Source organism: Pipistrellus kuhlii, unplaced genomic scaffold, assembly GCF_014108245.1.
Source record: "Pipistrellus kuhlii isolate mPipKuh1 unplaced genomic scaffold, mPipKuh1.p scaffold_m20_p_11, whole genome shotgun sequence".
Lineage (NCBI taxonomy): Eukaryota > Metazoa > Chordata > Mammalia > Chiroptera > Vespertilionidae > Pipistrellus > Pipistrellus kuhlii.
The window spans coordinates 32,228,215-32,244,556 of record NW_023425416.1 but is presented as its reverse complement, the minus strand read 5'-3'; the positions used below and the strand labels follow the sequence as shown (position 1 = coordinate 32,244,556).

The 16,342-nt window shown below is 32.7% G+C and overlaps 1 protein-coding gene across 6 annotated transcripts in view; it reads left to right on the top strand.

The window, feature by feature from the left end:
• Nucleotides 1-16,342, top strand: part of TBC1D5 (TBC1 domain family member 5) — a 368,525-nt gene that overhangs the window by 176,332 nt on the left and 175,851 nt on the right. For 5 of the 6 annotated variants that reach the window (XM_036431572.2, XM_036431570.2, XM_036431571.2 and 2 more), the window contains one exon: nt 8,923-8,992. The exons of the other annotated variant lie outside the window; for it this stretch is intronic. In XM_036431572.2, the coding sequence (XP_036287465.1) occupies nt 8,923-8,992 (70 nt within the window). The remainder of the gene's footprint in view (nt 1-8,922; nt 8,993-16,342) is intronic. 6 annotated transcript variants of the gene reach the window in all.

Below are 16,342 nucleotides of genomic sequence, written 5' to 3'. Positions count from 1 at the left end.
CTCACCCCTATGGTTAGATATTGGGTCCGCTTGTCTTAGTGGGTAGTTTGATATTACAGACGCTCTTTAACTTTGGCAGAATACACATACTTTATTCTATAATTTACATATAACATATGGTTTAACACTAATGTAAAACAACTTTGAATGACTTCATAGGTTTTATTTTATTTTTAAAAAAATATATTTTATTGATTTTTTAAGAGAGGAAGGAAGAAGGAAAGAGAGCTAGAAACATTGATGAGAGAGAAACATTGACCAGCTGCCTCTTGCATACCCCCCACCAGGGATGTGCCTGCAACCAATGTACATGCCCTTGACTGGAATCAAACCTGGGACCTTTCAGTTCGCAGACTGATGCTCTAACCACTGAGCCAAACTGGTTTCAGCGACTTCATGGATTTTAAAACAAAAGCTAAAGTAATTAAAATTATTTTAACAATTAAATACCACCAATAAATAAATATATTCATACTGCTATTCACTTTAAGAATATCCTACATATAATTGTCCAAGTGAGAAAAACCTGATCAAAAGCATTTGCATTTGTTAAAAATTTTAGGAAATGTGTATGATCTTCTTTAGACTATTTCACATTTCACATCTTCTTTAGACTTTCACATTTCAGATCTTCTTTAGACTGTCTTGGAATTAAGTATTCAGTTGTCAGTGCCCTCAATTTATCCTGTGATCCAGATCTTAACTGATCTCTTAACTTTCATCTTGCTACCCTCCAACTCAGCCTTCACAAAGCAGCTAGAGTGATCTTTCCCAAACCTGAAGTCGATAATCTTTATCATCATTTTAAAACTGTATGGTGATTTCACATTGTACTTGTAAAGTCTAAATTTCCCCCTCTAAGCCTAAATCCTGTGGCCCCTCTTTGTCCCACAGACCTTGTCTCATACTATTCTACTTCTAGCTTTCTAGCCACCTTGGCCTTTTGTTGTTTTCTAAGACCAACTTCTGCTGTAGGGCCTTTTCATGTTGTGCCCTTTGCTATAGACGTTTAAATGGCTATCTTTTTTCTTGTTACTAGAATTACAAATCCTATATTACTTCTCCTTTAGGTAGAACCTCCCTCAATCACTGTTTTTCTGCTGTATTTCTTTATAGTTATCTGAACTTATATATTCTATATTTATTTTCTTGTGTTTCTTTTCCTAACCCCTCCTGACCTTGATTTTATTCTGTTTTGTTTACTATAGTATTTCCAGGTCCTAGAACAGTGCCTGGCACATAGTAGACTTTCAAATAATGTAAACAACCTACAAAAATGGTAAATTGTCATACTTAAGATGGTATGGTGATAGTATCACCAATATAGCTATTGTATCATCATTTTTTACCTTTGAGTACAGAGCTTCTCCATTTCCCTTCCATCCACTCTCCTCCCTCATCCACCCTCAGATTGCTCAACCCTGAAGTTCTTTATGTTTTTATTGACTTATTGATTAATAGGGTTGCTTATCCTGGTTCATCAATGGTAATTTATTTCTCTCAAATAGTTTCCATTTTATTTCTGATACCTAAAAGAGAGTTTTTCAATATCAACTATCTAAAGTTAAGTACTGGGGGTTATTAGGTGGCATTAATTTTATGAGGTCTTGTCCACTAGATAATAAACCAATCTTAAAAGATCTATCACTGAATGTAATAGTAAAAATGGAAAGTGTCCAAAGGAATCTATTTTGTAGAAAAAGTTATTTCCCTTTTTGTACATTGAAGAAAAAGAACAATTTATATAAATACTTTTAGTTACTATTTGAAAGATATATAGAAAGTGAAATAGGGCTATAATACCAAGATATATTTTTATTTCATTTAACAAATTTGTGTATTACTTTTGTCATATATATTTATTTAGGCCCTGAACAGATGATTTCACATCCTGTTAGAATTCCCTAAGTATCAATTAGATTCTCTTTCAAAAGCTATTATTTGTGTGGTAGGGTTGTGAGAGGGAGTTCATTGAAACTTTTCTAAGACTAGTAGCAAAACTAAATATGTCAAAGTTTACCCCCTACCATTACATTTTTTTTTTTTTAGTAAGAAAACATATATAGCAAAGGGCAAATTATATAGGGTCTCCCAAAAATGTATATATACACTTTGAATAATTATAAGGCAGTGTTTATTAAAATACATTTCATTTTCAAAAGTGAGCTATCATCTGTTAAAGTGTATATACATTTTTAAAGACCCTCCCTTCCCAATAGTCTGTGCATGCTAGTGGTCATATTAGGGAAGTTAACAGAGTTGGCACAGTTCATTACTACTGCTAAAAAAATGAGGTCAAAGTTTCTGCCTCATTGATACTTCGTAGTAAATGATGGCATATGTGATACCCAGTAATTTTCTTATTCAGAGAAAAATAATTTGCCTTCTACAAAAAGAAACTGTCTCTTTTAGCATAATAGAATCTTATTATTTTGGACTAGGAAAGACACATGGTTTATCAGAATAATCTGGGAAGATTTTTAAAAGTAGGGAATCCTGAACCTCACCTATGATTATCTCATCTCTTCCAATCTCTCTCTCTCTCTCTCTCTCTCTCTCTCTCTCTCTCTCTCTCTCTCTCTGTCTCTCTCTCTCTCTCTCCCCCCCCCCATCTTCTTCCTTCTCCTCATCTCTCACTTTTACATTTGTACCCATGAGTGTACACACATACATATACCTGCTATCATTATGTTTATGAGCATTATCTGATCTGTTCCTATTTTATAATCTGTAAATGGTAGGACTCTGAAATCAATGGACTGCCTAGAGAAATAACAATATGCCAGAAAATGACAATCATAATAATAGAAATATTTGCATTTACATATTGTTACATGTTAACTTAAATTGGGTATTATACTTGTGATTATATAGGCCTTGAAATTGGACCTTGGTTCCATTCAGTTGCATAATAATGAATTTTTTAAAGCTTGTTTTATCCTTATGCATGTGATAGTTTATTACTAGATTGACTATCTACATTTTAGTTTGTTATCTACATTTTATCAGTTTTGATAACAGTTATATATACATATATTAAGCTCCATACATTGGACATCTTTATATTTCAAGACTGTAATATTATTTAAGTTTACTATTTTTCCTCCCAGAAGCTGTGGCTCAGTGGTTAAGCATTGACCTATGAACCAGGCAACTTTACAGTTCGATTCCCAATCAGGGCACATGCTGGAGTTACAGGCTTGAACCCAAGTAGGGGGTATGCAGGAGGCAGCCAATCAGTGATTCTCTCTCATCATTGATGTCTTTTACTCTCTCTTTTTCCACCTCTCTTCTTCTCTGAAATCAATAAAAATTTTCTATTTTTCCACTCTCTTTGTTTACAGGGTGGGCCAAAAGTAGGTTACACTTGTGAGTACACAAAAACACAGTTTATTCTTCTATTATTTATTAATTACTGTATTTTCCGGCGTACAAGATGACCCACTAATTTTACAGTTAAAACATATGTTTAGGCCTATATTCGCTGTACAAGACTACCCCCCACTTCCTAGGCAACACCAGTTTCTTTTTTTAATAGACCGCGTCTCTGACTCTGGCCAATCTGAGCAGGCTTTTTTTCGTTTCAAAAGTCATCTTATATGCCGGAAAATACGGTATTATATTATTTTCCATATGGGCAACTATAAACCTACTTTTGCCCCATCCTTTATATTATATTCACTATTTGGTATAATCACGATCAGGAATAATATTAAAAGGATACCACAAATTTTTCATGCCATCCTTCTATAATTCATGAAATATATTTTATTGATCTTTTTACAGAGAGGAAGGGAGAGGGACAGAGAGTTAGATACATCAATGAGAGAGAAATATCGACCAGCTGCCTCCTGCACAATCCCCACCGGGGATGCACCCGCAACCAATGTATAACACATGCCCCTGACCAGAATCGAACCTGGGACCTTTCAGTCTGCAGACCTATGCTCTATCCACTGAGCCAAACCGGTTTTGGCTATATTGGTCCTTTTGAATGTCCTAATTTCCCCAAGAAACTTTCATAAGCTTTTGCTCACAGGCCTTATGTGGTCTATTTTATGAGTCTTTGTAATCTTTGCCCCAGTCTTCTGCATTTGTTGGTTTTCAGTTTGTTTGGCTTACAGTGTTTTGATAAGCAATGCCCACCACCTTATTTTTATTTTATTTTTTAATTAGATGCAAAAGAGATGAGTATCTTAAGTCCTTCAAAATAGAACAGATTTGCACAATTTTTTGCAAATATGATTTGTTCTTCTACCCCTCGAACCTCTTGGTACTAGGTTCCTATGCTGGGAACTGGTTTTTCACTTCAGAACTGCTACTGGACCAGGGAGGGGCTAGGGCAAGAGCAAGTAAAACTGCCACAAAGCTTTCAATCTGCCTTTCTTGATTCCTTGTTCATATGTTTTTTTTATAAATCTTTCACTATTTTCCAGAGTTGTTCCAAAGTTGTTTTTTAGTGCTTGTTTTCAATGTTTCTGAGGGAGGATAATTTCGGGTTGTATATCCCACCACTCTGTTGATGTAACTGCTTTCTTTAAAAAAAAAAAAAAAAAAAAGAATTCTATTAATGATTTAATAGGAATAACAAAAATTTTCTTAAGTTAAAATTGCCCCTCAAAAATTAATTATTTAAAATAGTTTCTATGCATTTCTGTTTTATATTTGAGTTTTTGTTATCTAAAAAATAATTTGGAAATACTACATAGAGAGTTAAATAAGACCATTAAATCATTACAGTGTAGATAAATTGACAATAATACAGAAAATGAAAAATTATTAAATACATAGATTTTCTGTATTTACTTGAGTGCTGGTTCTTAGATCTAATGAGTGGTCCTGGATTTTAGCATAAATAATTAGCATAGAGAAACTGTTGTTTAACTGATTCCTGAAATGAATCAGTATGGCTACTGTCTTCATGATGCTAAGTCTAATGCTTTGCCTTGGCGATGTGTCAACATATGAATATACTTAATTCATAGATTTTTAGAAAATCATTACTTAAAATGGGGCTGTAAATGTAACAAACTTTTCAGTAGGAATACCAGTTCATTTAAAAGACATGAAAGGTCTTACAGGTCTTTATACTAACATTTATACCATCTTTTCCTATCACAATTGAAATGTGGTACCCATAGCTTTATTTTCAGTATGAACCAGATATTTCCCCCCTCTTTCTATTAAATATTCATCCCATATACTTGGTGACATTTCTCTTACAATTGAGAAATAAACCCTTTTTATTATGTAATATTCATCAGAATTCATAACTAGTGTGATGTGATACCTAAAATTTGATGTCTTTTAGATGTAGAAAGACACGATTGAGTTCATGTGCTCATTCACAGCAATATGTTGGTTCTTTTTAACCTAACCTAACCTAACTTAAAACCTCTGGTTCTCTTTTCATAAATTAGATATTTGTGCATAAAAAGCACTATAAAATCCTTATAAACTTTCATTTAGTGTGATTTCAACAGTACACAGATAGATGCTATCTATATATGCCCTTCACTAAACATGACTGCAGTAAGTGCTAAAATTAAGAAAGAAATTAGATTTTCATGTTTTGAAATATGTCACCACTATATGTATTTTTGGCTTAATAAGTTAGATACAGATATATTAGAAATTACTAGTGAAAAAACTATGCTCTCTGTGTCCTTATATGAAACAAGCATTCTAATTGTGAATATTATGAACTCATTTTACAAACTTACCACTAACAAGAAATAAATGTGTTATATAAATTTCAAACTGTAATGCTCCCAAATAATTAATGAACTGTCTCAATAAATATATAATGTTGAATAATGTTATATTACTTATATAGTAACACAATATTTATGTTACATATTGTATATGATTTATACATTTAGAAAAATTTACTGTTAATAAATCCAGATTATTTTATTGATTAGTTTATGTTAAATATTGAAATACCTTTAAAATCACAATTGTGCTTTAAAAATTTACTTTATTGTTAAATTTATTTTTAAGTGAAAGGAAGCCTGTTATCTCAACATTTAACTATTTGTGTTCTTTGATCATTTACTAGTAAAGGTATTTGTGTAATATTACTTTAATAATGTATTTGTGTGTGTGTGTGTGTGTGTGTGTGTGTATGAGAGAGTGTAGAGAGAGAGAGAGAGAGAGAGAGAGAGAGAGAGAGAGAATGTTCTAAAAACAACCTACGCATCCTTATAAACAGTACTGCTGCTACCTGTAAGTTAGTTCTAGAATCAAGAACAACTAAAAACATTATATTAAACTCTCTTGCACCCTCTGTTGTTATTTTTAGGGAACACTACACATACCTTCCTATGATTATTAGCATTAGACTTATTAAAATCCCTGACAAAATTAATACTTAGTTTATTAGATTTACCTCAAAATTGGGTTGATAGTAAAGTAATATTTGTTTTCAATTTTTGTTTGTTATTTCTTGTGTTATAGATATGTTTTTATTGTAAAGCAGGTTAAACATGAAAGATGCGCCTTTCTGTGTGTCTGATTTTTCCTACTAAACCCTCCAAATGTTTCAAACAAATGAAAGTCTCCATAGGATATAGCACACTCTATATACAATTTTCCAGAATTACAAATTCTGTCTGTGTTTTTGTAAACCTTTCAGTTGTCAGACAATATCCTTCCAAAATAAGAGTCTGGATTTGTCCATACTAAAATTAAGAATTTATAACTGTCAGGAACAGATGTTTTCATAAACATTTGCTATAATTAATTTCAACTAGAGGATTGAAGGAACAAAGCAGTTTTTCCTGCTTCAAAACTTGATTGCCTTTTTCTCGTATAGCAAACTCTGAAATCTTTTCTCAAATATTGTTTAGAGAAACAATTGTACTCCTTATTTAGTATGTTTTTGAGAAAGAAAAACTGCCTTTTCCTCTTATTACCATGCTTTGACATTACATATAATATGATATATTAATTTCAAAACAGGTATAAAATAGAGAACACTTTTGTAATGTATTATGATAAAACCTAGGTGTGTGTTTTTTAAAAGCCTGTAAGTCTTAACTATTTGAAGGATTTTATATTTGATCTGTAAATATCAGCAAAAGGCAAGAAATGTTCCATTGGTGAGAGTTTACATATTTAAGTAATCATTATCTTTAATTTTAAAGAGAAAGAAGGCTCATATATTTCAATATATGATGTACTTATTCTATGCTGATTATAGAGTGTTTCACAGGAAATGTCTGCAAGCTGTTAAATAACATGTGTTATAGGAAATTTTCATTTAGCAAGACAGAGACTAATTTTCCTTAACATTTTTTATTTATTGTAAAACTATTGATTTTTTAAAGGAAATGAAGTATATTGAGTGAGTCAATTTATGGTACCCATATTTTCAAAGATTTAACAAAGTATACCCAGCTAGAATGATCTTAACTGTTCTTTGATTTATTTTCTTTTTAAATAATTATCAAAATATTTGAGCCCTATGATCCATTTTAGGAGTTTTGTTTAATCAAAGAAATCTGAAAGTACATTTTGAAAATATAGAGTTAAAAGAAGAGTAAGTGGGCTCTGTCCAGTTCTCATTTTCCTAAAACTTGGGTGCAGCTGCAAAGATTGTGAAGAGAACCAGCATTCTTGACTAACCTGTCAACTATAAAATGTGCAAATAAAAATAGGTAGCTGTCATTAAAATTACATTTCAGCTTTCAATAACCATTTAATGAGTACCATAATTATATAAGTATGGTACCTTAAGTACTATTCTCAATAATTAAAAATAATCTCATCTTTAAAGTGAAAGCTCTGTAATTGCTATTTGACTTAACCAGGACCACTGTGATGATCTCTAGTGGCACCTTAGGTTGTTCAAAGTGGATTAAAATTATAAATTAAAATTGGGTGTATCAGTAAATTATTAAGCTTTAAATATCATAAAATGAATATAACCTGATGTTTGAAAGTTACATTACAGAAATTAGGAGTATAAAATGTAATCAGATTCTAGTCTTCTTAATTTGTTTTTAAAAATAAATGTTTTCTAAAAATGAATGTTTTATAGTAGTATAGTGTGGTTTCATAAAACTATACTTTGCAGTATGTATTTAAAACTTTAAACTATTAAAATTGTCAATAAGAATATGTATATTATATAGCAAATTATATTATAGCATTGGTGAGCATTTTTAAACACCTTTAGCAAATTTATTGTTATTCTATAATTTTAAACTCATAGGTATGAATTTGTTCTAAATCTAATTTTATGAGTATGCCAGTTTCTTGAGTGAAAATGTGTTTTCCCCCCTAAATGGTTGATATTATCACGTGAGACAGAAATATTTTTCCATGTTATTTTTTTCCTTATTTAAACTGCTGAACTTTTGCCCAAAGCTTTGGGAAGAATATTAAGATGTATTTAAAGCTCACTAGAATACATTATTATTCACCACCTCCCAATTCTGCTTTCTGTTTTACTTCTGTGTTTACAAATTTTTATATAGGGTGAACTGGAGGCTGGAAACATTCCAGTTTTGTTCTCTTTTGACTGTGTCCAGTGGTCAGGGAGGGTGACTTGGTCACAAACAAAAAGTTGCCCTTTGTTTATAAACATTAGTGTATGATTAAGTGGTTTTTAAATATTGGCTTGCCTGTGATGCATAAAAAGAAAATATCTGTACTGTACTTCATTTATTCCTGTTATCAGTCACTTTGGCAATATACCTATTCAAGTTAGAAACAGTGGTGTTGGTTATTTCTTAGCATCAATATAAATATTTGGCCTAATGGGCTCTGATTATAAAATACATTTGGGGGACGGATAAGGGGATATCTGCCTTTTGACCCAACATACTGTATAGGACTCTCACATAGTTGCTTTTCAACTGAAATATTCAGTTTTCTAATATCCATTATTTCAGTGTTTTTAAATTTTTTTTCCAGGCAACTCAAATAAAAATGGAAGAAGAACAAGTTCTACTTTAGATTCTGATGGGACTTTTAATTCCTATAGGTAGGTGATGAATACATAGATACGTAATATTACAAGATAATGTACAAAATACCTAATCTTATGGAACTCTAACCTTAGTGTAGTAAGGAACTGCTACCTTTACTTTAACACTATGACAAATGTAAAGACTATTAAGATATGTGATTGTTATGCAGATTTATTGAGCAATGGAAATGCAGCAATCTCAGTTCTTGAATGAGTGATCTTATTGTAGATATCTGTTGTTAACCTATGTTAGGATAATTGAAATGAATATATGTATAGTATTAAGCTTCTTTATAATCCTTTTTTCCCCCAGTATATCTGCGATAGTACTAAAGGCTTTTGTTTGTTTGTTTGTATGTTGAAGTTTCCTGCTAAAATGGAGAGTACTGTTTATAAGCAATATAAAATGTATAGAGTATGAAATGTACTCTGTGGTTATAATAAGTGCTGTTTGTTAATATCCTGTTTGGCTCGTCAGCAGACAGGGTAGTTATGGTCTCAATTAGTTAATTTTTTAAAAGGATACACTAGTTAAGAAAATAATGTATTTTATCTAGTCTTTTGTTAATACATATTCTCCTTTTAACTTGACTTTGCTGGAGTCTATGGAATTTGTACCTTTATAACAGAGAAACCTAGAAAGAAGAAAGAGTAAAGCATTTTCAGCAAAATTGGAAAATTTATATAGTGAACCAAAATGATATAAGAACTAGGTTTTTACTTTTTGGGGAAAGAGTGCAGATTCAATAATGACACATTTTGGCATTATAGATAGCAAAGCAGATTGTTGAATAAATAATTGGAGTACACTGTCCTTATGGTTAATTGGTTCTGATACTTGTGTAATGACACTATAAAGTATATGCAAGAACCATTGTACACTTGGAAACTCATTTGAATGTTAAGCTGTCATTCTTTTTATATAATAAATATGGAAGTTATGCTTAGAATCTATATATTTTTATTTGCATACATACTCTATATCCCTAATTGGAACTGTTTTATTTGTTTCCTCAGATCCCAGGCAAGCTTTTAACATCTAGAGTAGGGACTTGTATACAGGAAGCACTTAAAAAGAATGTAATAAATGTGAAAGTTTTTACAATTGGTTTATGGATTTCAAAAAAACGAGCTGATAATTGAAACACTTGACATCTTTATTTTGTACCAGTTGGGGTCTGTATAGATAACCAGTTGCTCTAATGTCATGGATACTACAAAATGCTGGTGTTCCCACAGTGTTCTAAAAGGTATTATCACAGCAGTCAAGCTCATACGTTGTCATTATATTTTCACTGTATCTTCCTAGCTCATAAATGTTCGAATTCTCCAAATCCTTCTTTTAGTGCTGAAGTGTAATATAAACTTGAAATTTGACATATTAAATAATAGGTAGAATCCTCTATCTGAACATGTTGTAGCTGATCACTCCAAATGAAAAGGAAAATATAAATGATAATTAAGTAAAGATTCATGAGTTGGCATGTAACTGAGGAATGTTAATATGATAATTCATGTGAAATCTATGGTGGTGATAGTAGATATAAATACAATAAAAAATAACCAAGACAAAATGGAAGTAAAGATGTATTTCAAAGGAAGGAAAATCTGTATGTATTATATATAATTTTTGTTGGTGAAATATATTTTACATTACATTTATAGTTGAACTAATTATTGTACATAATGGACATAGTGTAAAATTAAGAGATATGTGTTAATATGAATGTACAGTATTTTTAATTTGTTTTCTTCTTGAATGATTTGAAGATTAAAGAATCTTAGTTTTGTTCTATATAATAAAGAGGTAATATGCAAATTAACCCTCATGCCCTCACAAGATGACTGGTCATGACCAGTTTGGAAGGGGGGTTACTGAGGGATGACCAAATGACTGAACAAGAAGGCTGGGTGGGGCGACCAGGCCAGCAGGGGTGTTAGTGAGGGACAACCAAATGACTGAACAAGCAGCCTTGTGGGGCGACCAGGCCCGGAAGGGAGGGGGGCAGTTAGAGGTGACCAGGCAAGCAGGGGGGTGCAGTTGGGGGAAACCAGGCTGGCTGGAGGGAGAGGGGGGCAGTTGGGGATAATTAAGTTGTCAGTGGGGCAGTGAGGGGCAACTAGGCCAGTTGGGGGACAGTTGGGGACAACAGGCCGGCAGGGGAGGCAGGTTGGAGCAACCAGGCTGGCAGTGGAGGTAGTAAGGGGTGACCAGGCTGGCATGGGGGCAGTTAGGGGTGACCAGGCAGGCAGGCAGGTGAGCGATTATGAGCCAGCAGTCCAGAACTGTGAGAGGGAATTGGTCCTAAACTAGCAGTTGGACATTCCCCAAGGGTTCCCAGATTGGAGAGGATGCAGGCTGGCTGAGGAGACCCCCTCCCCATGCATAAATTTCATGCATTGGGCCTCTAGTTGAATGATAATTATATTTTGAAAATGAACTTCTAATGCAACTTTGCACAATAAATACTATGTTGTTAACTAATATATTTTTAATCAATGCCTGTCAGTGTTATAATGTTAAGATATTAATTTATTATTGTAATTAAAAAGACAAGATAAAAAGCTCAGGTGGTACAGTATATAAAAACAAGCTTTTAATAGTTTGCAGGCCAGTACTGTTATTAAATAGTATTATAGTATTTAAGGTGTGAAATGAATATTTTTCTATTCACTAGGCAATAGTTCTTACAATATAATGAGCTTACTTGTGAATTTGACACTTGGGTTAAATGCAGAATTCATAGAAGCACAGCTCTGGGGTATATTTTCATATTAAGTCTAACTGATAAAACCAAGGAATTTTGCAAAATCACACTACAATAGCTACAGAATTGTCAGTAAAATTTACTTTTGAAAATGAAAATGATTTTTTTCCTGCCATCATAGCTCTTTTAAACTAACTAGAAATAGGTCATTGGAAAAATGTTAATATTCCAACATCCTCAAACGTCTTAACAATTCTACCTTTGTGTATTACTTAAAATGCCTCAGAAATCCTGATCTTCCTTCACAGCTAGGTAGTTCTGGCTGTCAGCCTGGTATGAACACACTCAAGCTGCATGTACTTGTGCTCAGGATAATGATCAGCCTTAGTTTGTCATCTGTTAAATGGATTCTGCCTTCTCACAGCTGTTTTAAAAGACTGAGATAAAATGTATAAGATAAAGCTTTTGGAAAATCTAAAGGCAAAGCATGGCATCATTATTATGCTTTACCTCATGGAAATTGTCTTAGTCCTCATTTAAACCTTCAACACCTGGACCCTTTTATTGCATATGCTGAGGTTTTATTAACTTTTGAATTGGTTACCTAAATCTATATTTTTTATTTTTGTTATTTTGGTCCTAAATTTTCAGATTCAAGAGGACACAGTCGCCATTTTCTTATTGTTGTTGTTTTTTAAAAATATATTTTTATTGATTTTTAGAGAGAGAGAGGAAGAAAGAGGGAGAGAGAGAAACCTCAATTAGCTGCCTCCTACATGTCCCTTACTGGGGACTGAGCCTAGAAACCTGATCATGTGCTGGAAATCAAACTGGCCACCTCTTGGTGCATGGGCTGATGTTCAAGTCACATTGGCCAGAGCTGTCGTTTTGTTTTTGTTAGTAATACCTAAACACTGTGAGTTGGTTCAAATCCTGACTCCAAATACTTTGGAGACTTTGAACAAATTTTAGCCTCACTTTCCTCATCTTTAAAATGGGAATAATAAGCACCATTATGAGGAGTCAGTGGGATAATGTCACATGGTAAATGCTAAATTTCAAAATATTAGCTGATTTTAGTTTGTCATCATTTTGGTAATGGAGACATTTTTTATAGTGCTCTCATATAAAGATAGCAAAAGGAAAACTTAAAAAGATTTATCTTACAGGAAAATAACTTTTGTCTGTTAGCAGAAAGAAAGCTAAGAACAAGCTTACCCTGAGGCTTGAAACTCTCGATCTCTGATACAGATTGCCTTTGTATAGCAAAATTGTACACCTAGAAAAGATGAAAGGAACATAGTGTAAGTTCAGAGATGGATTTTTTGGAATTTGATAAAAGATTTTGAAGTTTAAAATGGATGGGCCCTAATCTATAGCTTTGTGCCTAAATGTTCATAGATTTGTTTTTCATAGGCTAGGAGTTTTACTTGGTGTTTGTATCTTTTGTGGTTTTCCTTCATTGATTCAAGATAGAGTACAGCTGCATTTAACTCCTAAGGCACCAGTGTCATTGTTGTAGGACTGATGCCTGGGTAATAGACTAGATCTTGTTTTGGAAGTTTTTGTTAAAATTTGATTGCATATGTCCTAAGTAATTTGCAGATAGCTGAATAAAATGGAAAATCAGTAAGAATTGAGAAAATATTATTGCTTTATGCATTAGATCTTGTAATTTTGGGAGGAGACCTGTTTTAATTTTTCTATCAGATGATATGAGCTTTCCATATTCCTTATATAACAATTAAAACTGAGAGACCCCTTTGCTGGGTATGAAAGAAAAGTCGTTCATGGATTAACAGTTTGCAATAGATGACTGTTGCACAAGGCCACATGGTAGAAGGAATATTCTCTCACTACCACCCTGCCCCCTTTTCCCAAGGGCAGCTGACCTTCTCTTCTGCAAAGAGGCAAGCCCCTTGCTAGCATATATAACTACAGACTATTACATTAATCTGTTCAGCTGTAGTACCAGCTGCTTGCATGTTTTTAATTATCATATTAGGTGGTATAACAGTGATCAATGAAATAAACTGAAGGTGAAAATTTAAAAATTTTCTTTTTTTATGTTATGTTCTAAATATCTTTATTGATCAAGTTATAACTTTCTATGGAAGTTCATGGGAAATCTGTATGGTTTTTGAGGCATTGTAATGCTTTTTAAAAGTATGTCATAATTCTGATATAGAAAATAACTTCATTTTTGTCTTATTAGATGGTATTTATATATCCACAAATATTTGTTAAAATTCATTAGCTTAATTGTCAGTTTGTTAGAGAAAACTCAGTCCAATTATTGGTATTTTCTGGGAAATTCAAAATAATGCTTCATTTTCAGACATTGTCTTGGCATTCTATAAGTAGCATAAGTTAGACTATAAACCATTGTTGATTATTTTAAAATAAATTTGTATATTTAATTCTTATTTTCTGAAGGCTGTATACACACTAGTAAATCATCTAGCCTAACCTAATTATTTTCAAATTTTAATTTCACATGGTGCCATTTCTGAGTATATTTTCCCACGCTGTGCTATTAGGAAAAATGCACTATCTTTTGGATTTTTACAGTTAGAAAATTTTCCAACAATACTTTGTAAATGCAATGTTGATTCCATGAGACATAGTTTAAAATAATAACAACTAATGGTTGTTCAGTTATGTCAGAGCCAATAAACAAAGGCTGGGATAATTTAGTTAGAAACCCTGGTATTGAATTAAAAAACAATGGTATTTGGATACAAAAGGATTTCATATGTGTTTCTTTTGAATTAATAAATCCTACAACTGGGATAGTAAGATGACGAGATTTGAAAAATTATAAACACCTTAAAAACATAAACAATACATTATTTATGTCCTTAATTTAAGTAATATTCATACTTTTTGGATTCTAATCTTTCTTTCTAAAGAAATACTATACTTCATATTTCAAAAGAGCTTTTGTTGAAGAAATAAAGGGCATTTTCCCCCTTTCTTAACTTTGTCTAAAGTGGTGGGGATGTAATTTTTAATAGTGAGCGGAGCTCCCAGAGTTGCCTCCCTTTCTCAATAGAGTATGTTCCATATCCCACAGAGTCAAAGCTGTTTAAGTAGGTAAAAAGTTTTTAAAAATTTACTTGGGTTATTTTTCATAATCTAATAGTTAAATCTCTTACTAAATAAGGAAAAATATGTTCATTTGAACTCATTTTAGTCATTGAGTAAGTTTTAAAAATTAGTCTTCATGTTGTATCATGATGATTTTTATGTATCATCTTTACATGTAATAAGTGATTTGGGAGGAAGTGGGAAACATCCTTCCATCACTTACATTTATTTTTGCTTTTTATTTATTTATTTTATTATTATTTATGTATTTTATTTTTTCCAGGGCCTCATAGCTTAGTAAGTAGATGAGAAAGGAGGGCCTGAACTTAAAATTTCTTTTCTGGCCAAAACCGGTTTGGCTCAATGGATAGAGCGTCGGCTTGGGGACTGAAGGGACCCGGGTTCGATTCCTGTCAAGGGCATGTACCTTGGTTGCGGGCATATCCCCTGTAGGGGGTGTGCAAGAGGCAGCTGATCGATTTCTCTCTCTCATCGATGTTTCTAACTCTCTATCTCTCTCCCTTCCTCTCTGTACAAAATCAATAAAATCTATTTTTTTTTAAAGATTTCTTTTCTGATTTTTAGAGCATTGCTTTTCTCATGTTAATGTGCTGCCTTTATTTGCTTGAGAATCTATATAATTATATGACACAAACTCTTTCAAGTTCATAAGAATAAATACATTTAGGGAAACAATTTGGAAAAAGCACACAGATATAAAGCTTCACCAGTACTGACCACCACTTACTGACTTCACCATTTATTGCCTGTGGGACCTTAAGCAAGGTAATTAACTTCTCTGATACCTAGTAACCTCATTGGTAAAGTAGTAATGTTAACAGTTCCTATATCACAGAGTAGCAGTTTTCAACCTTTTTCATCTCATGGCACAATAAACTAATTACTGAAATTCTGTGACACACCAAAAATATTTTTTTGCTGATCTGACAAAAAGAGGAGGTATAATTTTGATCACTCACATCAGACAGCTATTGTTATGTTAGCTGTTGTCAGTTTTTGTTGACAGTCTAAGGGAAGAGAGGTCCTTGCCTCTGACTATTCAGGTATTGCATGTTTAAAAAATTCTTGTGGCAAATTGGTGTGCCTCTTGCCACACACCAGGGTACCACAGCACAGCGGTTAAAAATCCCTGCCATAGAATTATAGGGCACATACCTAGAAATGTGTAGAACACCAGGCCCAGTCACTTAATACATAAAAGGTAACAAATACTAGTTTCATCACTTTTCCTTTCTTTCTGTCTTTTCTAAAATTTTAATTTTAATCAACTTTTCAACAGAGTTGTCTTTTGTCTCAGAAAAGTATTTTTGTTTGTTTGTTTGTTTTTAGAAAAGTATTGTTAAAATTTTGTTCAGTTCTAAAGTGGCAGTAAATGATACTTAAAAATAAAATCTACACTTATCTATAAAAAATCAGATATACAGATAGCTACAGTAATCTACAGGTTAGATAAGAGGAATTTTTATAAAATCCACTAGAGGCCCCGTGCACAAAGTACGGGGGCGGTGGAGTGTCCCTCAGCCTAGCCTGCACCTTCTGGCAATCC